Source organism: Chiloscyllium plagiosum, unplaced genomic scaffold, assembly GCF_037043375.1.
Source record: "Chiloscyllium plagiosum isolate Xiang-an unplaced genomic scaffold, Cpla_swu_hap1 HiC_scaffold_10, whole genome shotgun sequence".
NCBI lineage: Eukaryota > Metazoa > Chordata > Chondrichthyes > Orectolobiformes > Hemiscylliidae > Chiloscyllium > Chiloscyllium plagiosum.
Genome location: NW_028270148.1, coordinates 1,457,723 through 1,483,602, shown reverse-complemented (window position 1 = coordinate 1,483,602; position 25,880 = coordinate 1,457,723). Strand labels below are relative to the sequence as shown.

Genomic DNA, 25,880 nt, shown 5'->3' with positions numbered 1-25,880 from the left:
CCTCTCTCTCTCCCCTCTCCCCCCTCTCTCTCTCCCCTCTCCCCCCTCTCTCTCTCCCCTCTCCCCCCTCTCTCTCTCCCCCCTCTCTCTCTCCCCCCTCTCTCTCTCCCCCTCTCTCCCTCTCCCCCCTCTCTCTCTCCCCTCTCCCCTCTCTCTCTCCCCCCTCTCCCCCCTCTCTCTCCCCCCTCTCCCTCCTCTCTCCCCTCTCTCTCCCCTCTCCCTCCCCTCTCCCCTCTCTCTCTCCCCCCTCTCCCCCCTCTCCCCCCTCTCCCCCCTCTCTCCCTCTCTCCCCCCTCTCTCTCCTCTCCCCCCTCTCTCTCCCCTCTCCCTCTCCCCTCTCTCCCCCCTCTCTCTCCTCTCTCCCCTCTCTCCCCTCTCTCTCTCCCCTCTCTCTCCCCTCACCTGCCCCGGGTGGGTCTGCCATGGCGGTGATGGGTTGGCGGCAGCTGCCGGCTCTGTGGCGCGCGCTGCTTTCCCGCGCAGTTTTGAAAGAAACCGTCCCGCGGCCCGCGCGCGCTTCCGGCGGATTCTCTGATGGCGGAGGCCGAGGGCCCGGCTCCGAGCCGCCTGCTGCAGTATGTGGTGGTGCGGGGAGATCTGCGTTCCGCCCCTGGCTGGACACTTGGGGCCCTGGTCGCACAGGCCTGCCACGCCAGCATTGCCGCCATCCAGCTGTCTTACCCGGAGCCTAACACCCAGCGGTACCTCAACCCGGTGGACAGCATGAGCACGGTGGTGCTGGAGGTTAGACCGCTGGGGGGGGAGGGGGGAGGGGAGTGTGGGGGGGGGGGGGGAGGGGAGTGTGGGGGGTGGGGGGAGGGGAGTGTGGGGGGAGGGGGGTGTGGGGTGGGGGGGGGAGGAGTGTGTGGGGGGGGAAGGGGGGGGGAGGGAGGGGGTGGGGGGGGAGGGAGGGGGTGGGGGGTGGGGTGGGGGGGGAGTGGGGGGGAGTGGAGTGTGTGGGGGGGGAGTGGAGTGTGTGGGGGGGGGAGAGGAGTGTGTGGGGGGGTGTGTGGGGGGGAGGAGGGGGGGTGTGGGGGGGGGAGGGGGGGTGTGTGGGGGGGGAGGAGGGGGGCGGTGTGTGGGGGAGGTGGGGGGTTGTATGGCGGAGGGTGGGGGGTGTGTGTGGGGGAGGAGGGGGCGTGTGTGTGGGGGAGGAGGTGGGGGGTGTGTGTGGGGAGGAGGAGGTGGGTATGGGTGGGGGGTGTGGGTGGTGGGAGGAGGGGTGTGTGTGGGTGTTGGAGGTGGGAGGAAGGGTGTATGTGGGGGGGGAGTGGTGGGTGTGGTGGAAGGGTGTGTGTGGGGGGGAGGGGGTGGGTGTAGGAGGAGAGATGTGTGTGTGGGAGAGTTGGTTTTGGAGGAGGGGTGAAGGGGGGCTGTGCAGATGGGGGGGTTGGCAGGGGGGCTTTCAGGTGAGGGGGTGGAGGGGTCGTCCAAGTGGTGGGGATGGAGTTGCGCTTGCAGGTGGGGGTGGAAGGAGGAGGGAGTGTGCAGATAGAGTGGAGAAAATGGTGAAAATCACAATCACCTGATGAAGGAGCGTCGCTCCGAAAGCTAGTGTGCTTCCAATTAAACCTGTTGGACTATAACCTGGTGTTGTGTGATTTTTAACTTTGTACACCCCAGTCCAACACCGGCATCTCCGAATCATAAAAGAAATGTTGATATATTTCCAAGTCAGGCTTGGAGAGGAACTTGCAGATGGTCATACTTCAGCGTAACTGCTGTCCTTATCCATACAAATGACAGCAGTCTTGAATTTAGAAGTTTTGATCAATGGAACCTTGTTGAATTTTGCTATGCATCTATAGATACAAAACACAGCTACGCCCAGGATTTTGATCATGGGGATTCAGTGATAGTTTTTCCACATGTTCCTCTCTTGAAAGTGGTCATTGCCTGTGTCAGCGCAAACATAGATATTGTCTGGATCTTTCTGCATTTAAACGTGGACGTTTTTGGTGTGTGAAGAATTGCAAATGGTGCTTAATATTGTGCAATAATCAGCAAACAACCCCACTTCTGATCTTATGACAGAGGGAACTCATGCAGGGACGTTCTGGAGCTGAGATTACTGACCTCCAACAATGACATCACTCCTGACGTGACTCTAACCAGCAGAGGGTTACCCAAACACACACACACACACGCACATATACTTGGTCCCCACACACAGCCCACACCACACCTGATTTCCATGGGTTTCAACATTCCTCGATGCCACACTTTGTCCAATGTGGAGGACTGTCATGATCAATTCACGTCTTGAGTCAACTCTTTGGCCTGTGTTTGAACTAAGGCTTTAATGAGTTAAGGAGTTGAGTGCCCCTGGCAGAACCTAACTGATTTTCAGACAGCAGGTAATAGCCAAACAAGTGCTGCTTGACAGTACTGTTGATGAGACTTTACTGATGATCAAAAGTAGACTAATGGGTTTAAAGGCTGATAGTTCAACAGGGCCTGATAATCTACATCTCAGAATACTAAAAGAAGTGGACCTAGAAATATTTGATGCCCTGGTCATCTTCCAAAGTTCTATCAAATCTGGAGCAGTACCTACAGATTGCAGTGTGGCAAAAATAACCTCACCACTTACAAAGAGAGGGAGAGAAAAGACCAAGAATTACAGACCAGTTAGCCTAACATCAGTTGTGGGGAAAATGCTAGAGTCTCTTATAAAAGATGTGATTACTAAACATTTACAAGCTGACCAAATCTATCAAGTTTTTTTAAAGGATGTAACCAGTAGCACACAAGGGAGACCCAGTAGATGTGATGTATTTGGGCTTTCAGAAGATTTTTGATAAGGTCCCTCTTAAGCGGTTAGTGGGAAAATTTAAAGCACAGAGAGAAGTATAATATATCAAGATTTGTATGCAAGTTAGCTCGCTGAGCTAGGAGGTTTGTTTTCAGACATTTCGTCACCATACTAGGTAACATCATCAGTGAGAGTCTCTGGTGAAGCGCTGGTGGTATGTCCTGCCTCTCTCTTTATAGGTCTTGGTTTCTTCAGGTGAGTGATGTCGTGTCCAGTTCTTTTTTTTTCAAGGGAAGTTAGAAAGGGTGTAAATCGATGTGTTTATTGATGGAGTTCTGGTTAGAATGCCACGCCTCTAAGAATTCTCGTGCGTGTCTTTGTTTTGCCTGTCCTAGGATGTGTGTGTTGTCCCAGTCAAAGTGGTGTCCTTCTTTGTTTGTATGTATAGAAACTAGTGTTAGTGGGTCGTGGCTTTTGGTGGCCAGTTGGCATTCATATCTCCTGGTGGCAAGTTTCCTGATAATTTGTTTGATGTAGTGTTTTTCACGGTTCTTGCATGGTATCTTATAAATGACCTTAGTTCTGCTGGTTGTTTCTATTGGATCCTTTAGGTTTATTAGTCGCTGTTTAAGTGAGTTGGTAGGTTTGTGAGCTGCCATGATGCCAAGGGGTCTGAGCAGTCTGGAAGTCATTTCTGATATGTCTTTGATGTAAGGTCATGTGACTATAGTTTTTGGTTGCGTTGTCTGCTTGTTTGGGTTTGTTTCTGAGGAATCAACGGATTGTGTTTATTGGGTACCTGTTTTTCTTGAAAACATATATTGTTCCCCTTTTTGTAGTTCTTGGGTGCTGCAGTGTGATGTAGCTCGTTGTAACAATATCTTGATTGCTTCTGAAGTTAAGAGTTTGGTACTTGTGTATTGTTTTTCTGTAGACACTGGTTTCAAGCTCTCCGTTAACTGTACGTTCAACAGTCACGTCTAGGAATGCGAGTGTATTGTTGTTCGCCTCCTCTTTTGTGAATTGTATGCCTGTCAGGATCACCAGTATCAGGGCTCTTGGTCGAAGGAGAAATACAGAGACTTGAACAAGCTGCCCTCCCATCTATATCCAACTTTGGGTCTGCTACGTAGATGACTCCTTTGTCATCACAAAACAGAACAAATTAGAGGAAGCACACAACACCATCGACAATATCCTGACAGGCATCAAATTCACAAAACAGGAGGGGAATGACGACAGACTCCCATTCCTAGTCGTGCCAGTTGAACGTACCGTTAACTGAGAGCTTCAACAAGCATCTACAGAAAAATAACACAATGGACCAAATACTTCAGAAGCAATCATCCCAACATCCACAAACAGAGCTACAATAAGCAGTGATATAATATCTTGAGCTAACTCTCATATTTACCATCATCCTGAGCTCCAAATCTTCTCAAAAATTGCTAATATCAAGGTTTGCTTGACAGACAGGAAACAGTGTGGCTTTCAATATGACCTTTTTCCATTGGCAGGCAGTGACTAGTAGGGTATCATAAGGATCAGTGCTTGGGTCCCAGCTGTTCATGACACATGTACATTGTCTGGATGAGGAAAGTTAATGTATGATTTCCAAGTCTACCAGCAACACAAAACTGGACAGAGCTGAGAGGAGGCTTCAAAGTGATTTAGACAAGTTGAGTGAATGGCCAAACATCTGGCAGATGCAGTACAATTTGGCAGAAGTTCCTCACAGTAGTCGCTTAGGCCCAGCCATCCTCAGCTGCTTCATCACTGACCTTCCTTCAATCATAAAATCAGAAGTGAGATGTTCACTGATGATTGCACAATGTTCAGCACCATATGCAACTCGGTTGATAGTGAAGCAGTCTGTGTTCAAATGCAATAAGACATGGACAGCAACCAGACTTGGGCTGAAAAGTGGCAAGATGACCATCTTTCTTAGGAGAGGATCTGACCACCGCCCTTTGACATTCAACAGCATTACTGTCACTAAATCCAGTAACAACATCCTAAGAGTTACCATTGACCAGAAACTTAATTGGAGTCATGATATAAGTTTATTCTGGGTAATCCAAGATGGAGGACAGGAAACAATTGTGGCTGTAAGAGCTGCTCCTTTTTTTGAGGTATTTTATGTGTTGGAGGTGATTTCCTTGAATTCCAGAAGCAGCAATTACTGTTTTATATGATGTTGCATTGTTTTGGAACTTTGGGGGATAAAGGTCAAAACAATGGCACTTTAGGAAGGAAGAAACAGACAAAGGAAGTGACCACATGGTCAGAGAAAGAAACCTACACTACTGTCTGACACAGCAGTGAATCTGCACAGTTACTGCCTTTGCTGTTTGAGTCCATTTATATCTGGCCATCGGATTGCATCTAGGAAAAATTAACAAACAGCGAAATTCACAGCCAACCTTGGAGGAACCTGAGGGCGAGAGATCACAGCACAAACAGATAAGTGCATAGTTTTTAAGTGTGACCTTGCTGTAAGTCTCCAATAATGAGTAGAATGGGTTCTTTCTTGATTATATGTTTTATTGAAATTTGTCTCTTTATTAAATTTTAAAAATATAAACCATCAATACTAAGTTAGCCTGGAGCTGTGATTTTTTTTTAACAATAAGATGGGCTATTTTCTGGGTCTGAAGATTGTGAAGGAGCAAAGATAGCCTTTAGTAGAGTGATGTGCTCTACCTGTCCGTTGAGAGAGTTCCCATATTACTGATAATTATGTCTGTAGGAAGTGTCTTTGGTTGCGAATCCTATCAAATTGCATGGATCAGTAGGAACAGCAGTTAGAGACAATAAGGAATTAACAGGAACTAGAGAGTGTGATGGATGGTAGTTATAGAAAGGGAGAAAAGACACAGATACAGTTAGGTAGATGGGTTAACTCCAGGGAGGGTATGAGAGGTAGACAGGTAATGCAGGAGTCTCCTGTGGCTATCCCCATTTCTAACAAGTATGCTGTTTTGGAAACATAGGGAGTGATGGAGTCTCAGGGGAATATAGCACGAACTGCCAAGTTTCTGGTAATGAGAGTGGCTGTAATGTAACAAGGAGTCCGTCAGGTTCCAAGTGATCGATTATGATAGGAGACTCTCCAGTCAGAGGCACAGACGGATGTTTCTGTAGCCGACAGTGAGAAATCAGATTGGTGTGTTGCCTCCCTGGTGTCAGGATCAAGGATTTCTCTGAGGTGATGTAGAATGTTCTCAAAGGGGAGAGGGACCAGGTCATTGTACACATTGGAACAAATAAAATAGGAAGGGAAAGGGATGAGATTCTAAAGGGAGAATATAGAAGGTTAGGCAGGAATTTTCAAAAAAAAGGTCCTCCAGCGTAGTAATATCTGTATTACTCCTGGTGCCATGAGCTAGTGAGGATAGGAATAGGAGGATAGAGCAGATGAATGCATGGCTGAGGAGCTGGTGCAGGGGAGAAGTGTTCACATTTTTTAGATCATTGAAGTCTCTTCTGGGGTGGAAGTGACTTGTACAATTAGGCCAGATTGCACCTGAATTGAAAGGGGACTCGTATACTGGCAGAAAGATTTGCCAGAGCTGCATAGAGTCATAGAGATGTACAGCATGGAAACAGACCCTTCGGTCCAGCCTGTCCATGCCGACCAGATATGCCAACCCAATCTAGTCCCACCTGCCAGCACCCAGCCCATATCCCTCCAAACCCTTCCTATTCATATACCCATCCAAATGCCTCTTAAATGTTGCAATTGTACCAGCCTCCACCACTTCCTCTGGCAGCTCATTCCATACACGAACTGCTCTCTGCGTGAAAAAGCTGCCCCTTAGGTCTCTTTTATATCTTTCCTCTCTTACCCTAAACCTCTAGTTCTGGACTCCACGACCCCAGGGAAAAGACTTTGCCTATTTACCCTATCCATGCCTCTCATAATTTTGTAAGCCTCTATAAGGTCACCCCTCAGCCTCCGACGCTCCAGGGAAAACAGCCCCAGCCTGTTCAGCCTCTCCTATAGCTCAAATCCTCCATCCCTTTCAAGTTTCACAACATCTTTCCGCTAGGACGGAGACCAGCATTGCACACAATATTCCAACAGTGGCCTAACCAATGTCCTGTACAGCCGCAACATGACCTCCCAACTCCTGTACTCAATACTCTGATCAATAAAGGAAAGCATAACAAACACCACCTTCAATACCCTATCTACCTGCGACTCCACTTTCAAGGAGCTATGAACCTGCACTCCAAGGTCTCTTTGTTCAGCAACACTTGCTAGGACCTTACCATTAAGTGTATAAGTCTAGCTAAGATTTGCTTTCCCAAAATGCAGCATCTTGCATTTATCTGAATTAATCTCCATTTGCCACTTCTCAGCCCATTGGCCCATCTGGTCCAGATCCTGTTGTAATCTGAGGTAACCCTCTTCACTGTCCACTACACCTCCAACTTTGGTGTCATCTGCAAACTTACTAACTTGTACCTTTTATGCTCGCATCCAAATCATTTTTTGTAAATAACAAAAAGTAGAGGACCCAGCACCAATCCTTGTGGCACTCCACTAATCACAGGCCTCCAGTCTAAAAAACAACCCTCCACCATCACCCTCTGTCTTCTACCTTTGAGGCAGTTCTGTATCCAAATGGCTAGTTCTCCCTGTATTCCGTGAGATCTAACCTTGCTAATCAGTCTCCCATGGGGTACCTTGTTGAATGCCTTACTGAAGTCCATATAGATCACATTTACCGCTCTGCCCTCATAAATCCTCTTTGTTACTTCCTCAAAAAACTCAATCAAGTTTGTGAGACATGATTTCCCACACACAAAGCCATGATGACTATCCCTAATCAGTCCTTGCCTTTCGAAATACATGTATATCCTGTCCCTCAGGATTCCCTCCAACAACTTGTCCACCACCGACGTCAGGCTCACTGGTCTGTAGTTCCCTGGCTTGTCCTAACCACCTTTCTTGAACAGTGGCACCACGTTAGCCAACCTCCAGTCTTCCGGCACCTCACCTGTGACTATCGATGATACAAATATCTCAGCAAGCAATCACTTCTCTAGCTTCCCGTAGAGTTTAGGGTACACCTGATTAGGTCCTGGGGAATTATCCACCTTTATCCGTTTCAAGACATCCAGCACTTCCTCCACTGTAATATGGACATTTTGCAAGATGTCACCATCTATTTCCCTACAGTCGATATCTTCCATATCCTTTTCCACAGTAAATACTGATGGAAAATACTCATTTAGTATCTCCCCCATTTTCTGTGGCTCCACACAAAGGCTGCCTTGCTGATCTTTGAGGGGCCCTATTCTCTCCCTAGTTACTTTTTTGTCCTTAATATATTTGTAAAAACTCTTTGGATTCTCCTTAATTCTGTTTGCCAAAGCTATCTCATGACCCCTTTTTGCCCTCCTGATTTCCCTCTTAAGTATACTCCAACTTTCTTTATACTCTTCTAAGGATTCACTCAATCTATCCTGTCCATATCTGACGTATGCTTGCTTCTTTTTCTTAACCAAACCCTCAATTTCTTTAGTCATCCAGCATTCCCTATACCTATCAGCCTTTTCTTTCACCAAACAGGAATATACTTTCTCTAGATTCTCATTATCTCATTTCTGAAGACTTCCCATTTTCTAGCTGTCCCTTTACCTGCGAACATCTGCCTCCAATCAGGTTTTGAAAGTTCTTGCCTAATACCGTCAAAATTGGCCTTTCTCCAATTTAGAACTTCAGCTTTTAGATCTAGTCTATCCTTTTCCATCATTATTTTAAATCTAATAGAATTATAGTCGCTGGCCCCAAAGTGCTCCCCCACTGACACCCCTGTCACCTGCCCTGCTTTATTTCCCAAGAGTGGGTCAAGTTTTGCACCTTCTCTAGTCGGTACATCCACATACTGAATCAGAAAATTGTCTTGTATGCACTTAACAAATTCCTCTCCATCTAAACCTTTAACACTATGGCAGTCCCAGTTGATGTTTGGAAAGTTAAAATCCCCTACCATAACTACCCTATTATTCTTACAGATGGCTGAGATTTCCTTACAAGTTTGTTTCTCAATTTCCCTCTGACTATTGGGGGGAGGGGGGGTTATAATACAATCCCAATAAGGTTTTTCTTATTTCTCAGTTCCACCCAAATAACTTCCCTGGATGTATTTCCGGGAATATCCTCCCTCAGCACAGCTGTAATGCTATCCCTTATCAAAAGTGCCACTCCCCCTCCTCTCTTGCCTCCCTTTCTATCCTTCCTGTAGCATTTGTATCCTGGAACATTAAGCTGCCAGTCCTGCCCATCCCTGAGCCATGTTTCTGTAATTGCTATGTTATCCCAGTCCCATGTTCCTAACCATGCCCTGAGTTCATCTGCCTTCCCTGTTAGGCCCCTTGCATTGAAATAAATGCAGTTTAATTTATTATTCCTACCTTGTCCCTGCCTGCCCTGACTGTTTGACTCACTTATGTTCTCAACTGTACCAGTCTCAGATTGATCTCTTTCCTCACTGTCTCTCTGTGTCCCACACCCCACCCCCCCCCACCCACCTTACTAGTTTAAATCCTCCTGAGCAGCTCTCGCAAATTTCCCTACCAGTATATTAGTAGCCTTCCAATTTAGGTGCAATCCGTCCTTCTTGTACAGGTCACTTCTACCCCAAAAGAGATTCCAATGATCCAAAAACGTGAATCCTTCTCCCATACACCAGCTCCTCAGCCATGCATTCATCTGCTCTATCCTCCTATTCCTGCCCTCACTAGCTTGTAGCACCAGGAGTAATCCAGATATTACTACTCTCGAGGACCTCCTTTTTAAATTTCTACCTAACTCTCTGTAATTTCCCTTCAGAATCTCAACCTTTTTGTCTTTCTATGTTGTTGGTTCCAATATGGACAATTACCTCTTGCTGGCCCCTCCCCTGTGAGAATATTCTGCACCCTCTCTGAGACATCCTTGATCCTGGCACCAGGGAACCAACACACCATTCTGCTTTTTCATTGCCGGCCACAGAAAAGTCTGTCTGTACCTTGAAGTAGAGAACCCCCTAACACAATTGATCTCTTGGAACCCGACATACTCCTCGTTGCATTAGAGCCAGTCTCCATAGCAGAAACTTGACTGTTCATGCCACGTTCCCCTGAGAATCCATCACCCCCTACATTTTCCGAAACAGCATACCTGTTTGAAATGTGTATAGCCACAAAAGACTCCTGCACTTGCTGCCTACCCCTCTCTTGCCTTTCCTGGAGTTAACCCATCTATGTGACTGTATCGGAGACATTCCCCCCTTCCTATAACTGCCATCCATCACATACTGTTGCTGTTGCAAATTCCTCATTACTTCTCACCGTCTCTCCAACCGGTTCATTCGATCTGTTAAGATTCGCAGCCAATAGCATTTATGGCAGATATAATCCGCAGTAACCCTTAACTCTCTTTAAACTACCACATCTGACAAGAAGTACATATCACTCTATTAAAGGCCATTTTTGCTCCTTCACAACCTACAGACTCAATTCCACAAACACTTATTCTTCTACAAACACTGCCCCAGGTTAAATTAATAGTTATGGCTTATATTTTAAGTTTAATCAAGAGACATATCTCCAAAAACATACAATCGAGAAAGAACCCACTCTACTCACTACTGCAGATTCTCTGTAGGCCCCACTTAAAACAACGATTAACTTATCTGATTCTGTCCTGTGAACTTCGCCCAACAGTTCCTCCAAGATCAGTTGTGAATTTCACTGTTTGTTAATTTTCCCAGATGCAATCCGATGTCCAGCGATACATGAATTCAAACAGCAAAGGCAGTGACTGTGCAGGTTCTCTCTCTCTCTCTCTCTCCTGCAACGACTTCACCATGCACTTCCTTTGTCTGTTCTTCTCCTTTTTAAAGCTGCTGTTGTTTTGATTTTTTTTCCAAAGTTCCAAAACAATGCAACAGCATATAAAACAGTAATTGCTACTCCTGGAATTCGAGGAACTCACGGGAGAATTTAAACTAGTAAGGTGGTGGGGTGGGACCCAGGGCAATAGTGAGGAAAGAGATCAATCTGAGACTGGTACATTGGGAAAAGGAGTGAGTCAAACAGCTAGGACAGGCAGGAACAAAGCAGAGAACAAGGTAGGACTGACAAATTAAACTGCATTTCTATCAATGCAGGAGGCCTCAACAGGGAACAAAGAACAAAGAAAATTTACAACCCAGGAACAGGCCCTTCGGCGCTCCAAGCCTGAGCCGATCTAAATCCACTGTCTAAACCTCTCGCCCAATTCCTAAGCATCTGTATCCCTCTGCTCCCCACCTACTCATGCATCTGTCCAGATGCACCTTAAATGAATCTACTGTGATTGCCTCTATCACCTCTGCTGGCAACGTGTTCCAGGCACCTAGCACCCTCTGTGTAAAGTACTTTACGTGTGTATCCCCCTTAAACCTTTCACCTCTTACCTTGAAAGCGTGATGTCTCGTTACTGAATCCTTCACCCTGTGAAAACGCTTATCTCTATCCATGCGGTCTGTACCCTTCATGATTTTGTAAACCTCAATCAGGTCCCCCCTCAATCTGCTTTTTTCTAATGAAAACAATCCTAACCTACTCAACCTCTCTTCATAGCTAGCACCTTCCATACCAGGCAACATCCTCGTAAATCTTCTGCAGCCTCTCCAAAGCATCCGCATCCTTTTGGTAATGTGGTGACCAGAACTGTACACAGTATTCTAAATGCGGCTGAACCAAAGTCTTGTATGGTTTTAACATGACTTGCCAGCTCTTGTACTCAATATTCCGTCCGATGAAGACAAGCATACCGTATGCCTTCTTGACCACTCTATCCACCTGTGCAGCCACCTTCAGCATGCAATGGATCTGAACTCCCAGATCTCTCTGCTCATCAACTTTTCCCAAGGCTCTTCTGTATAGTTTGCTCTAGAATTAGATTTTCCAAAATGCATCACCTCACATTTATCTAGATTGAACTCCGTCTGCCACTTCTCTGCCCAACTCTCCAGTCCATCTATATTCTCCTGTATTCTTTGACAGTCTGCTATGCTTTCTGCTACACCTCCAATCTTCGTGTCATCTGCAAACTTACTAATCAGACCACCAATTCCCTCTTCCAGATCATTTATGTATATTACAAACAACAGTGGCTCCAGCACTGATCACTGGAAACCACGTAAATGCGTTCTCACTTACTTAATGACTAATGTTAGGCTAACATCCTGTCAATGAACGGTTTCTCCCTCCCTCCGCTCTTGAAAAGTTGTAAAACATTTGCTGCCTGCCAATTTGATGGGCCTGTTTCCAAATCTAATGAACTTTGTGAAATGGCCTCCAGTCTGAAAATCTATCCTCCACCACCACCCTCTGTCTTGTACCTTTAAGCCAGTTCTGTATCCAAATGACTAGTTCTCCCTGTATTCCATGAGGTCTAACCTTGCTAATCAGTCTCCCATGGGGAACCTTGTCGAACGCCTTACTGAAGTCCATATAGATCACATCTACTGCTCTGCCCTCATCAATCCTCTTTGTTACTTCCTCAAAAAACTCAATCAAGTTTGTGAGACATGATTTCCCACACACAAAGCCATGTTGACTATCCCTAATCAGTCCTTGTCTTTCCAAATACATGACATCCTGTCCCTCCGGATTCTCTCCAACAACTTGCCCACCACCAAGGTTAGGCTCACCGGTCTATAGTTCCCTGGCTTGTACTTAGCACCCTTCTTAAACAGTGGCACCACGTTTGCCAACCTCCACTCTTCCGGCACCTCACCTGTGACTATCGATGATACAAAAATCTCAGCAAGCAACATTTAGGAGGCATTTGAATGGATATGTGGGTGGGGGAGTTTGGAGGGAGGTTGGCCTGGTGCTGGCAGTTGGGACTGGATGGGGTTGGGATATCTGGTCGGCTTGAATGGGTTAGACCGAAGGGTCTGTTTCCATGCTGTACATCTCTGTGATTCTATGACCACTGGTCACTTTTCTCCATTTCAAGAAACTCCCTTCAACTACTACTCTCTGTCTCCTGTGCTCAACCAGTTCTTTATCCACCTAGCTAGAACACCCTGCACACCATGTGACTTCACTTTCTACATTAGTTTACTATTCGGAACCTTATCAAACACCTTACTAAAGTCCATGTATATTACTCTATAGCCCTTCCTTCATCTATCAACTTGGTCACTTCCTCAACGAACTCAGTTAAGTTGGTAAGGCATGATCTCCCCCACACAAAACCATGTCACCTGGAAGGCAGATGAACTCCGGGCATGGTGAGGAATATGGGACTGGGATATCATAGCAGTTACAGAAGCAGTTACAGAGATGTGGCTCAGAGATAAATAGGACTAGCAGATTAATGTTCCAGGGTACAAATGCTACAGGATGGATAGAAAGGGGGGCAAGCATTTTTGATAAGGGATAGCATTATGGCTGTACTTAGGGAAGATATTCCTGGGAATACATCCGGAGAAGTTATTTGGGTGGAACTGAAAAATAAGAAAGGGATATCACCTTATTGGGATTGTATTATAGACCACCCCAGTCGGCAGCGTGAAATTGAGAAACAATTTTGTGAGGAGACCTCAGTTACCTGTAAGAATAATAGGGTGATTATAATAGGGGATTTTAACTTTCCAAACATAGACTGGGACTGCCATAGTGTTAAGATGGAGAGGAATTTGTTAAATGTGTACAAGAAACTTGTCTGATTCAGTACGTGGATATATCTACTAAAGTAGTTGCAAAACAAGACATGGCATGTGACTGACGTGTCATTGGGGAGCACTTCGGGGCCAGCCACCATAATTCTACTAGTTTTGGAATAGTGATGGAAACGATAGACCGGAGCGAAAAGTTGAAGTTCTAAATTGGAGGAAGGCCAATTTTGACAGTATGAGGCAAGAACTTTCAAAAATTAATTGGGGGCAGATGTTCGCAGTTAAAGGGATGGCTGGAAAATAGGAAGCCTTCAAAAATGTGATAACGAGAGTCCAGAGACAGTATATTCCTGTTAGGGTGAAAGGCACGGCTCGGAGATGTAAGGAATGCTCGATGACGAGAGAAATTGAGGGTTTGGTTAATAAAATGAAGGAAGCAAATGTCAGGTATAGACAGCAGGAATCGATGGAATCCTTAAGATATTTAAGAGGGAAATCAGGAGGGCAAAAAGGGGACAGGAGATAGCTTTGGCAAATAGAATTAAGGAGAATCCAAAGGGATTCTATAAATACATTCAAGAATAAATGGGTAACTAGGGAGAGAATAGGGCTCCTCAAAGATCAGCAAGGCATAGGTAGAACCACAGGAGATGGGGGACATACTAAACAAGTATTTTGTATCAGTGTTTACTGTGAAGAAGGACACATGATGTAGAATGTGGGGAAATAGATTGTGACAACTTGAAAACTGTCCAAATTACAGAGGAGGAAGTGCTGGATGTCTTAAAATGCATAAAGGTGGATAAATCCCCAGGACCTGATCAGATGTACCCTAGAACTCTGTGGGAAGTGAGGCAAGTGATTGCTGGGCCTCTTGCTGAGATATTGTATCATCAATAGTCACAGGTGAAGTCTGGAAATCTGGAGGTTGGCTAACGTGGTGTCACTATTTAAGAAAGGAAAAGCCAGGGTCCTATAGACCAGTGAGCCTGACATTGGTGGTGGGCAAGTAGTTGGAGGAAATCCTAAGGGAAAGGATTTACATGGGGGGGGAGGCAAGGCAAGGCAAGGACTGATAATCCTTGGAATAGTCAACATGGCCTTGCGTATGGGAAATCATGTCTCACGAATTTGATTAGGTTTTTTAAAAAATAACAAAGGGGATTGATGAGAGCAGAGCGGTCTACTTGGTCTATATGAACTTCAGTAAAGTGTTCGACAAGGTTCCTCATAGTAGACTGATTAGCAAGGTTAGATCAGGTGGAGTACAGGGAGAATTAGCTATTTGGATACAGAACTGGCTCAAAGGTAGAAGACAGAGGGTGGTGGTTGAGGTTGTTTTCCAGACTGGAGGGTGGCCTGTGACCAGTGGAGTGCCACAAGGATCAGTGCTGGATCCACTACTTTTCATCATTTATATAAATGGTTTGGATGTGAGCATAAGAGGTGTAGTTAGTAAGCGTGCAAATAAAACAAAATTAGCAATGTAGTGGACAGTGACGAAGGTTACCTCAGATTACAACGGAATCTTGACCAGATGGGCCAATGGGCTGAGAAGTGGTAGATGGAGTTTAATTTCAATAAATGCAAGGTGCTGCATTTTGGAAAGGCAAATCAAAGCAGGACTTATGCACTTAATGGTAAGGTCCTGGGGAGTGTTACTGAACAAAGAGATCTTGGAGTGCAGGTTCATAGCTCCTTAACAGTGGAGTCGCAGGTAGGTAGGATAGTGAAGAAGGCGTTTGGTATGCTTTCCTTTATTGGTCAGAGCATTGAGTATAGGAGTTGGGAGGTTATGTTGTGGCTGTACAGGACATTGGTTAGGCCCCTATTGGAATATTGTGTGCAATTCTGTTCTCCTTCCTATAGGAAGGATGTTGTGAAACTTGAAAGGGTTGAGAAAAGATTTACAAGGATGTTACCAGGGTTGGAGGATTTGAGCTATAGGGAGGGGCTGAATATGCTAGGGCTGTTTTCCCTGGAGCATTGGTGGCTAAGGGGTGACCTAATAAAGGTTTATAATATCATGAGGGACATGGATTGGGTAAATAGACAAGGTCTTTTCTCTGGGATGGAGGACTCCAGAACTAGAGGGCATAGGTATAGGGTGAGAGGAGAAAAATTTAAAAGGGGCCCAAGGGGCAATATTTCATGCAGAGGATGGTGCATATATGGAATGAGCTACCAGAGGAAGTGGTGGAGGCTGCTACAATTACAACATTTAAAAGGCATCTGGAATAATGTATGATTAGGAAGGGTTCAGAGGGATATGGGCCAAGTGCTGGCAAATGGGAGTAGATTAGGTTAGGCTATCTGGTCGGCGTGGAGGAGTTGGACCAAAGGGTCTGTTTCCATGCTGTATATCTCTTATGACTCTAAGAGCAGGGCAGAGGCTACAATTACTGCAGTCAGTAACTCACCTCCCAACTCCCAAAGCCAACGATTAGGCACACATCAGGAGTGTGACGGAATACTCATCATTTATCTGGATGAATTCAATTCCAAAACACTCAAGAAGCTCCATACTGTTGAGGGCAAAGTAGTCTGCTTGATTGACATCACATCCACAAATATCCACTCCCTCCACCATAGACACTCAGTAGCAGCAATATGAACCATCCACGTGCACTGCAGAAATTCACCAAAGGCACTTAGGCGGCACCCTCAAAACCAATAACCATTTCCATCCAGAATGACAAGGGCAGCAGAACATGGGAACACCACCACCTGCAAGTTCCTCAGAACTGAGAAGGGTCACCGGACCTGAAACATTAATTCTGATTCCTCTTCACAGGTGCTGCCAGACTTGCTGAGCTTTTCCAGCAACTTTGTTTTTATTTCTGATTTGCAGCATCCACAGTGCTTTCAGTTTCAATAATTGGCTGGGTTGGATTTGTCCAGTTTTTGTGTACAGGACATACAGGAAAAGTTTCCAACTGTCAAGATAGATAACATGGTTGTAGCTATTCTGATGGAGTGTGGCAACTTCTGGAGCACAATCTTCAGGACTATTGCAGATGCTGTAGGGCTCATCAGCTTTGCTGTATCAAATCCCTCCACGTGTTTCTTGATATCTGACTGAATTGAATTGGCTAATGTTGGGGACTTCCTGAGGAGGGCATTATGAATCATCTCAGTATTTCTGTGCTCAGTCCAGTTCAGTGATTGATGCCTGAAAAGGCCAATTTCAGTTTCTTGAACAGTTGGGGTATAGGAACATTTATTTTGAAATTGCTTTGGTATATGGGGAGACAATACTGTAGTGGCAATAACACTGGTCTAGTAATTTTGAAACCCGGATAATGTTTTAAGGTCGTGAGTTGGAGTTTGTGGCTGGCACGGTGACTCAGTGGTTAGCACTGCTGCCTCACAGCGTCAGGGACACGTATTCGATTCCAACTTGGGGCGCCAGTCTGTGTGGAGTTTGCACATTCTCCCTGTGTCTGCGTGGGTGCTCCAGTTTCCTCACACAATCCAAAGATGTGCAGGTCAGGTGATTTGGCTATGCTAAATTGTCCATAGTGTTAGGTGCATCAGTCAGAGGTAAATATGGTCTGGGTGGGTTACTCTTTGGTGGGTCAGTGTGGACTTGTTGGGTCGAAGGGCCTGTTTCCCTACTCTAGGGAATCTAATCTAAAAATGGGAGATGGAAATTTGAATTTAATGAAAAATCCTCCCCTTGTCTCCCCCTTTCTTTGGCAGCGTGCTGTTTGTTTCTAATACAGAGCAGAAAAGTGTCTTTCTGTGGATGAATATGATATTGAGTCTCTGGTCAAGACCAGACATCCTAAATAAATTAGTCCTATTTGCCAGGATATCTGGTCGGTATGAATGAATTGAACTGGAGGGTCTATTTCCATGCTATACAGTTCTATGGTTCTACGACCAGAACTCTACAAAAGTATTCCAAAAGTGGCCTCACCAACATGTTGTACAACCTCAGCATGATGTTCGTACTCCTATGCTCAATGGTCTGAGCAATGAAGACAAGTGTGCTACTAGACTTTTTAACCACCCCGTCTGCCTGATGCAACTTTCAAAGAACTATGTAGCTGAACCCCGAGGTCTCTGTCCAACACCACTACCCAGGACCTTCTATTAATTGTGTCAGTCCTGCCCTTGTTTGTTTTACCAAACTGTAATACCTCGCTCTGATATAGGAAAGATATTATTAAATTGAAGAGAGTACAGAAAAGACTTACCAGGATGTTGCCCCGACTGGAGGGTTTGAATTTTAGGATAGGCTGGGACTTTTTCCACTGGAGAGGAGGTGTTTGAGGGGTGACCTCATAGGTTTATAAAATCATGAGGTACATAGATAAAGTGAATAGTTAAGGTCTTTTCCCCAAAGGTAACAGAGTCCAAAACTAGAGGTCATAGTAATAAGGTGAGAGGAGAAAGATTTAAAAAGGACTTAAGGGGCAACTTTTTCATACACAGGGTGGTTAGTGTGTGGAATGAGGAATTGGTAAATGTAGGTACACTTACAAGATTTAAGACATTTGGCTAGGTATATGAAAAGGAAAGGTTTAGAGGGATATAGGTCAAATGCAGTCAAGTGGGACCGATTTAGTTTGGGGAAACTGGGTCAGCATGAACAAGTTGCACAGAAGGGTCTGTTTTGATGTGGTATTACTCAATATAGATTACAATTGATTTCATGTTTCAATGTAGGCAGCAGATGAACAGGCGCTGATCAAACTTTCTGAGACACTGAGAAATGCCAACATTGATCACAAGTTATGGATTGAACAACCAGAGAATATTGCCACTTGCTTGGCCCTGAAGCCCTATTCCAAGGACAAGGTGCAAAACATTATGAAAAAACTGAAGCTGTTGAAGTGACTGGCTATTAAAAGAGTCATCTTCATCGAACTGCACATTGCCACAGGGAACCATGTCAGTGTTTCTGCATCCATTACATCGAACTAATTTATCCTGACTGATCTGGGACTATAGCCCTGAAATCTAAACTTGTCCAAAACAAGCTGAAATATGTTATAAAACTTGGATCATGTAAGTTGCAGTGTTGTGTGTCTGTTCCTTTCATGTGATCAGTTCTATCTAAATATCATGCTTGTCCCCACACATACCAAATTTCACTCCTGACTTTGGGCCTGGAGCATTCATTTAGGACTCACAGGAGGAGGATTAACACACTTCTCCACCAGGGGTCAAATTCGAGGGTTAGCACAACTTCCTGTGTACTCAAGAGTCTCTACAGAACAGAAACAGGCTATTTGGCCCATCAACTCTGCACCAACGCACCATCTTATCCCTGTAACCCTGCATTTCCCATGGCTAATCTATCTAACATGGACACTGCTGGGCAATTTAGCAACAGCTAAACCACCTGAACTGTACATCTTTGGATTGTGGGAGGAAACTGGTGCACCCAACCAAAACCCATGCAGACACAGAGAGAACATGCAAATTCCACACAGTATCTTCCAAGGCTGGAATCAAACTTTGGTCCCTGATGCTGAGGCCTAACAGTACTAACCACTGTGCCACCACAATCTCAACCTTTATAAGGATAGACCAGATCTAAAAGTTGAAGTTCTAAATTGGAGGAAGGCCAATTTTGATGGTATTAGGCAAGAACTTTCAAAAGCTAACTAGGTGCAGATGTTTGCAAGTAACAGCCCAACATGCTGTGGAAACCAGCAATCCAGCAGGGACATTGAATCTGACAGATAATATCACACAAAAATAAAGCACATCTTCAAAGGCTACAGAGATGAAGTGATTGCCCAAGATGGCAGGATATTATTGCCATTACAACAACATGGCTAAGGGATGGATGGGATTGGTAGCTTAATGTGTCAGGGTACGTGTGCTTTATGTGGGACAGAGGTGGGGGAAAGAGGGGAAAAGGAGGTTCAATTTTTGATTAACATGAGTATCACAGCAGTAATCAGAGATGAAATTGCAGAAGAATCATCCAGTGAGGCTTTGTGTGTGGAGCTATGAAATAAGAAGCGGATGGTGACGTTATTGGGGTTATACTATAGCCCTAAAAAAGTCAACAGGAATTCGAGGAACAAATATGCAGGGATATTAGGGAGACTTGCAGGAGCAAAAGGTTTGTCATCGTCGGGGATTTTAATTTTCTTAACATAGATTGGGACTGCCATAGCATTAAGGGCTTCGATGGAGTGGAATTTGTTAAGTGCTTTTAGGAAATTTTCCTCAAGCAGAATATGGAGGGTCCTACTCGGGAAGGGTTGAAGAATGTGAATCTCCGATACCTGCAGTCCTCACTTTCTCCTATGCAGGAAGAGGCAAAATTTGATCTACTCTTGGGAAATAGAGCAGGACAGGTGACTGAGGTGACAGTAGGGGAGCACTTTGGAACCAGTGATCATAGTTCTACTAATTTTATGATAGTTATGGAGATGGAAAAAAACTGGTCCGCAGGTTTAAGTTCTAAATTGGGGCAAGGCGAGTTTTGATGGAATTAGACAGGAGCTTGCAGGACTTTGATTGGAGTAGTTTGTTTGCAGCAAAGGGACCTCCGGCAAGTGGGATGCCTTTAAAAGTGAGATAGCTAGAGTTCAAGGTCTGTACGTTCCTGTGAGGATGAAAGGCAAGGTTGACAGGGATAGAGAACCCTGGATGACAAGAGATATTGAGGCTTTGCCAGAAAAAAGAAGGCATAGCTCTGATACACTTAGCTCAGGTGCAGCATGGTGGCTCAGTGGTTAGCATAAAAATTTTAGTGTCATCTGCAAAGTTACTAATCATACCTTGGACATGGATGAGAATGTCCAAGGTATGATTAGTCAGTTTGCAGATGACACTAAAATAGGCAGTATCTTGGACAGTGAGGAAGGTTATCAGAAATTGCAGCAGGAACTTGATCACCTGGGGAAGTGGACCGAGAAATGGCAAATGGAGTTTAATATAGATAAGTGTGAGATCTTTGGAAAGTCAAATCAAGGTTGGAGTTTCATGGTGAATGGTAGGGCCTGAAGGAATGTAGTGGAACAGACGGATCTTGGGGTTCGAGTGCACGGTTCCCTGAAATTGGAGTGAAAGATAGACAGGGCAGTGAAGAAGACTTTTAGCGCACTAGCCTTCATCAGTCAGAGCTCTGAGTATCGAAGCTGAGAAGTTATGTTGCAGTTGTACAGGATGTTGGTGAGGCCGTACTTAGAGTATTGTATTCAGTTTTGGTCACCTTGCTCTAGGATGTTATTAAACTGGAAAGAGTGCAGAAACAATTTACAATGATGTTGCCAGGACTTAAGAGTCTGAGTTTTAGACAGAGGCTGGGCAAGCTAGGACTTTTTTCTCTAGAGCGCAGGTGACTGAGGGGGGAGTCTTCGAGAAGTGTATAAGATCGTAAGAGGCATGGATACACTCAGTCTTTTTTCCCAGAGTTGGGGAATCGAGGACGAGAGGGCATCAGCTTAAGGTTAAAGGGAAAAGAATAAAAGGGAACCTGAGGGGCAATGTTTTTACAGAGGGTGGTATGCATATGAAATGAGATGCCAATGGAAGTGGTTGAGATGGGTACATTAACAATATTTAAAAGGCATTTGGACAAATTCATGGATAGGAAAAGTGGTTAGCACTGCTGCCTCACAGCGCCAGAGACCCGTGTTCAATTCCCACCTCAGGCGACTGACTGTGTGGAATTTGCACATTCTCCCCATGTTTGCGTGGGTTTCCTCCGGGTGCTCCAGTTTCCTCCCACAGTCAAAAAATGTGCAGGTCAGGTGAATTGGCCATGCTAATTTGCCCGTAGTGTTAGGTGCAAGGGTAAATGTAGGGGAATGGGTCTGGGTGGGTGCACTTTGGCGAGTCGGTGTGGACTTGTTGGGCCGAAGGGCCTGTTTCCACACTGTAAGTAATCTAATCTAAAGGGACAGCTGGAAAATGGGAAGCCTTCAGAAGTGAGTTAATAAGGGTTCAGAGAAAGTATATTCCTGTTAGGGTGAAAGCAAGGGCTGGATGACAGAAGAATTTGAAGTTTTGGTTAAGAAAAAGAAGGTAGCATATGTCAGGTATAGACAGGATAGATCGAGTGAATCCTTAGAGTATAAAAGCAGTAGGAGTATCCTTAAGAGAGAAATTAGGAGAGCAAAAAGGGACATGAGATAGCTTTGGCAAATAGAGTTAAGGAGAATCCAAAGGGCTTTTACAAATACATTAAGGACAAAAGGGTAACTAGGGAGAGAATAGGGCCCCCCAAGGATCAGCAAGGCGGCCTTTGTGTGGAGCTGCAGGAGATGGGGGAGATACTAAACAAGCATTTTGCATCAGTATTTAATGTGGAATAGGATATGGAAGATATAGACTGTAGGGAAATAGATAGTGACATCTTGAAAAATGTCCATATTACAGAGGAGGAAGTGCTGGATGTCTTGAAACTCACTCAAAGGTGGATAACTCCCCAGGACCTGATCAGGTGTACCTTATAACTTTGTGGGAAGCTAGAGAAGTCATTGCTGGGCCTCTTATTGAGATATTTGTATCATCATTAGTCACAGGTGAGGTGCCGGAAGACTGGAGGTTGGTTAACGTGGTGCCGCTGTTTAAGAAGGGTGGTAAAGACAAGCCAGGGAACGATAGACTGTTGAGCCTGACGTCGGTGGTGGGCAAGTTGTTGCAGGGAATCCTGAGGGACAGGATGAACATGTATTTGGAAAGGCAAGGACTGATTAGGGATAGTCAACATGGCTTTGTGCGTGGGAAATCATGTCTCACAAACTTGATTGCGTTTTTTGAGGAAGTAACAAAGAGGACTGACGAGGACAGAACGGTGGACATGATCTGTATGGACTTCAGTAAGGCATTTGACAAGGTTCCCCATGGGAGACTGGTTAGCAAGGTTAGATCTCATGGAATACAGAGAGAACTAGCCATTTGGATACAGGACCGACTGAAAGGTAGAAGACAGAGGGTGGTAGTGGAGGCTTGTTTTTCAGACTGGAGGCCTGTGAGCAGTGGAGTGCCACAAGGATCGGTGCTGGGTCCTCTACTTTTCATCATTTATATAATTGATTTGGGTGTGAGCATAAAAGGTACAGTTAGTAAGTTTATACATGACACCAAAATTGGAGGTGTAGTGGACAGTGAAGAGGGTTACCTCAGATTACAACAGGATCTGGACCAGATGGGCCAATGGACTGAGAAATGGCAGATGGAGTTTAATTCAGATAAATGCGAGGTGCTGCATTTTGGGAAAGCAAATCTTAGCAGGACTTATATACTTAATGGTAAGGTCCTAGGGAGTGTTGCTGAACAAAGAGACCTTGGAGTGCAGGTTCATAGCTCCTTGAAAGTGGAGTCGCAGGTAGATAGGATAGTGAAGAAGGCGTTTGGTATGCTTTCCTTTATTGGTCAGAGCACTGAGTACAGGAGTTGGGAGGTCATGTTGCGGCTGTACAGGACATTGGTTATGCCAATGTTGGAATATTGCGTGCAATTCTGATCTTCCTGTTGGAAAGATGTTGTGAAACTTGAAAGGGTTGAGAAAAGATTTACATGGATGTTGCCAGGGTTGGAGGATTTGAGCTATAGGGAGAGGTTGAATAGGCTAGGGCTGTTTTCCTGGAGTGCCAGAGGCTGAGGGGTGACCTTATAGAGGTTTACCTATAGGTTAAGCATGAGGAGCATAGGTTTAGGGTGAGAGAGGAAAGTTATAAGAGACCTAAGGGTCAACTTTTTCATGCAGAGGATGGTACTGTATGGAATGAGCTGCCAGAGGAAGTAGTGGAGGCTGGTATAATTGCAACATTTTAAAGGCATCTGGATGGGTATATGAATAGGAAGGGTTTGGAGGGATATGGGCCGGGTGCTGGCAGGTGGGACTAGATTGGGTTGAGATATCTGGTCGGCATGGACGGTTTGGACCGAATGGTCTGTTTCCGTGCTATACATCTCTATGACTCTATTTATAAATTCTGACACTACATTTTATTAAATCCTTTCTTGACTCTCCTCCCACCTTCCAATATTTGGGACGTCAATTCCATTAGCTATATAAAATGTTAGTATATCCAGTAAGGGAGTTTCAACTGAGTTTAGGTGTACTTGGCAAATTTACTGACAAAAGGTTGATGAAACGTTCATTGTCTTGGTTTATATATTGCCTCACATTGAGAAAAAGTGTGATCTAATAAAGCTGTTTAGATGTTGAAAGGAACGGATTGTGCTGATCTTTCTCTTTCTCCTCTACTGAGGATCAATAAATAGATGCAAATCCACAAAAAGACTTATTCTGAGATTTTATTCACAGCTTGGTAATTAAATGTTTGATAAACAGTAATACAAGAGAAGCCAATGTTAGTTAAATGCCTCTGGTTAGTGTTTTCAGAGGATTCATCTTAAATACAGCAAAATACTTTGTATTAAACTCTCATAATCTGAAGACATCTGGGCAGAGAAGCAGATTTCTTGCACCATTGATATATATATATATATATATATAAAAAATTAATTTTACCCACTAATAATCCTGGTTCTGCTCTCTCTATACACTGAGCGAAGTGCCTTATTTAAAAGACCTTTTAATTAGTTATAGATTAGTGAACCGGGAAAAATCCCAAACCAGGAATCTCGGAGGAAATAAAACTGAAAGAACCAATCAGGTGGGACTTACTGCAAGTATCATGCTATCCAATTGGATTTATTAATTCACAGGAATTAGATGTCACAGATGAGACCATTCCTAATTCTCCTTGTGAAGGTGCTGAGGAGTTACCATGTTGACCACCATGATTTGCAGGTACACCCACAGTGCTGTTAGGGAACCAGTTCCAAAAACAATGATACATTTATGGGTCAGGGTGATATCAACCTCTGACCAATTGGGAAGGGTCTTAAAAGGAAGGTTGACCCAGTAGTGGCATTCAAGGACACTACTAACAGCTTTAATAACAAGTCATATAGGACTGTCCAGGGCACTGCTTCACTAATGGGCAACAACATTTCCTCAAAGACCAGTGCAGTCAATTGAAACACCACTTGCTAATAGAGTCAGTCCTCGCCTCCTCCCCCCTTTCCCCGACCCCAAACACCCAAGTTACCCAAAGATCCCAAACTGTCTGCACTAGAAAGGAAGGTCAGTGTGTTAGCTGCCTGAGGACCATCAATGAAACTGTGTGTTTCCACAATAGAGAAACATCCCAGAAATATTTACAGTGAGAACTCATCTCTGGACCATAGATTCTTAAATACAATGCTGTGCTTTACACAGCTGGGAATATTCTAAGCATTTGCAAGATCAAGAACGTTCACCTACAAATACTTAAAACCCCACCCGCTAATTATTGCTTTCTCATTTTTGTCTTTCTCGCCAATGAACTATACGAAGCCAGGTCTGTATTACTTAAGAGGTTGGATGTAAACCGCAGCCGATGCAATATCAGATGGTTGGTTTTATGCTGAAGCTGCATTTGTTTAAGTGCAGTGTTGTGGACCTGTCCTGCACGCACAGTCTGCTCTGATATGAGAACCTCACTCCTTCCCTGTGTCACAGCCAACGCTCGCCGCCATCCTGGTGGTCTGATGTTGCTCAGCTAGATTCTTCATCTCATCCTCTGCCTGAGAGTTACTGAGCAACTGGTGAGGGCTTCTGTACAGATCTGAGACTGTCTATGCCCCAACAAGAGGCAGACAGGAAATGTGAACCAGTTTTCAATAGGTGTCTGACACTACTGCAGAACCTGTTTACTGTATGAATCAGTGAGATGTGCAGTTTGATTTTTCCTCCTCATCACCATCCATCACTCACTCTGTCAGTAGTTGTTGGAGAAGGCTTTTCTGCTGGCTCTGTGGTGCCTGCCCACCAGGTTGGCCTTTCTGGGATGCCATACCTGACTGGTTCAAATAACTGTCTCCACCAACCACATTCACCGTACACTGAACATCAGCGAACACCTGGACCTGTTGCACCTGTTAGAGGAGGAAATCCAGTAAAGACTTGAACATCACTGTCCAAATGAAACCTGATGTGACAAAACTTGCTGAACTGCTTACCTGTTCTGGGCACATTGAACGGATTGAAGGTAGTTGCATGGTCCCCATGTGCATCTGTCCTGACACTTGATTGAGGTTACTGACAGAGGCAGGCCCATTGTCCATAGAGACAGTGATACTCACGTTGTTGTACATTCCCAGACTGCCTGGCTGCTGCTGTCCGGCCTGTGTGTACACGCTAGAAAATAAGAGTGTATTACACACACATACAAATACATAGAGGCACAACATGGATAGCGATGTTAATTGATCACTGGGTGAGTGCAATACCTGTTGCTTTCCGGGGGTTCTTGCTGCCACACCTTTCCTTCTGGTGTCTCAAATCCAGGTGTTGCTGCAGTCTGTTGCATCATGGAACTCTGGGATGGCTGCACCAGTGTAGACAATGTTGGGCTGTCACGACTTGGATTTGGAGCTAAAGGTGGGTCTCCCTGTTGGGGTAAAGCTGGAAAATAATCAGCATC

The 25,880-nt window shown here is 44.8% G+C and overlaps 3 protein-coding genes across 4 annotated transcripts in view; 1 reads left to right on the top strand and 2 right to left on the bottom strand.

The window, feature by feature from the left end:
* cenpo (centromere protein O) overlaps nucleotides 1–533 on the bottom strand; it is a 35,760-nt gene extending 35,227 nt beyond the window's left edge. For both annotated transcript variants that reach the window (XM_087991011.1, XM_087991012.1), the window contains exon 1: nucleotides 403–533. In XM_087991011.1, the coding sequence (XP_087847137.1) occupies nucleotides 403–424 (22 nt within the window). In that variant the 5' untranslated portion in view covers nucleotides 425–533. The remainder of the gene's footprint in view (nucleotides 1–402) is intronic.
* Nucleotide 534: 1 nt separating this feature from the next.
* Nucleotides 535–18,445, top strand: ptrhd1 (peptidyl-tRNA hydrolase domain containing 1). Its single transcript, XM_087991013.1, has 2 exons — nucleotides 535–744; nucleotides 18,100–18,445. Exons 1-2 carry the CDS (start codon nucleotides 535–537, stop codon nucleotides 18,268–18,270), a joined length of 381 nt encoding a protein of 126 aa, XP_087847139.1. The 3' UTR covers nucleotides 18,271–18,445.
* Nucleotides 18,446–23,646: 5,201 nt separating this feature from the next.
* ncoa1 (nuclear receptor coactivator 1) overlaps nucleotides 23,647–25,880 on the bottom strand; it is a 100,924-nt gene continuing 98,690 nt past the window's right edge. Inside the window, exons 17-19 of the mRNA XM_043695214.2 lie at nucleotides 25,687–25,861; nucleotides 25,417–25,594; nucleotides 23,647–25,332 (exon numbers count right to left, since the gene is read on the bottom strand). Coding sequence (XP_043551149.2) covers nucleotides 25,168–25,332; nucleotides 25,417–25,594; nucleotides 25,687–25,861 — 518 coding nt within the window. The 3' untranslated portion in view covers nucleotides 23,647–25,167. The remainder of the gene's footprint in view (nucleotides 25,333–25,416; nucleotides 25,595–25,686; nucleotides 25,862–25,880) is intronic.

Coding starts and splice junctions, on each gene's coding strand:
- ptrhd1 (XM_087991013.1), top strand. CDS start 535: ATGGCGGAGGCCGAGGGCCCGGCTCCGAGCCGCCTGCTGCAGTATGTG. Junction 745..18,099: donor TGAGCACGGTGGTGCTGGAG/GTTAGACCGCTG, acceptor GTTTCAATGTAG/GCAGCAGATGAACAGGCGCT.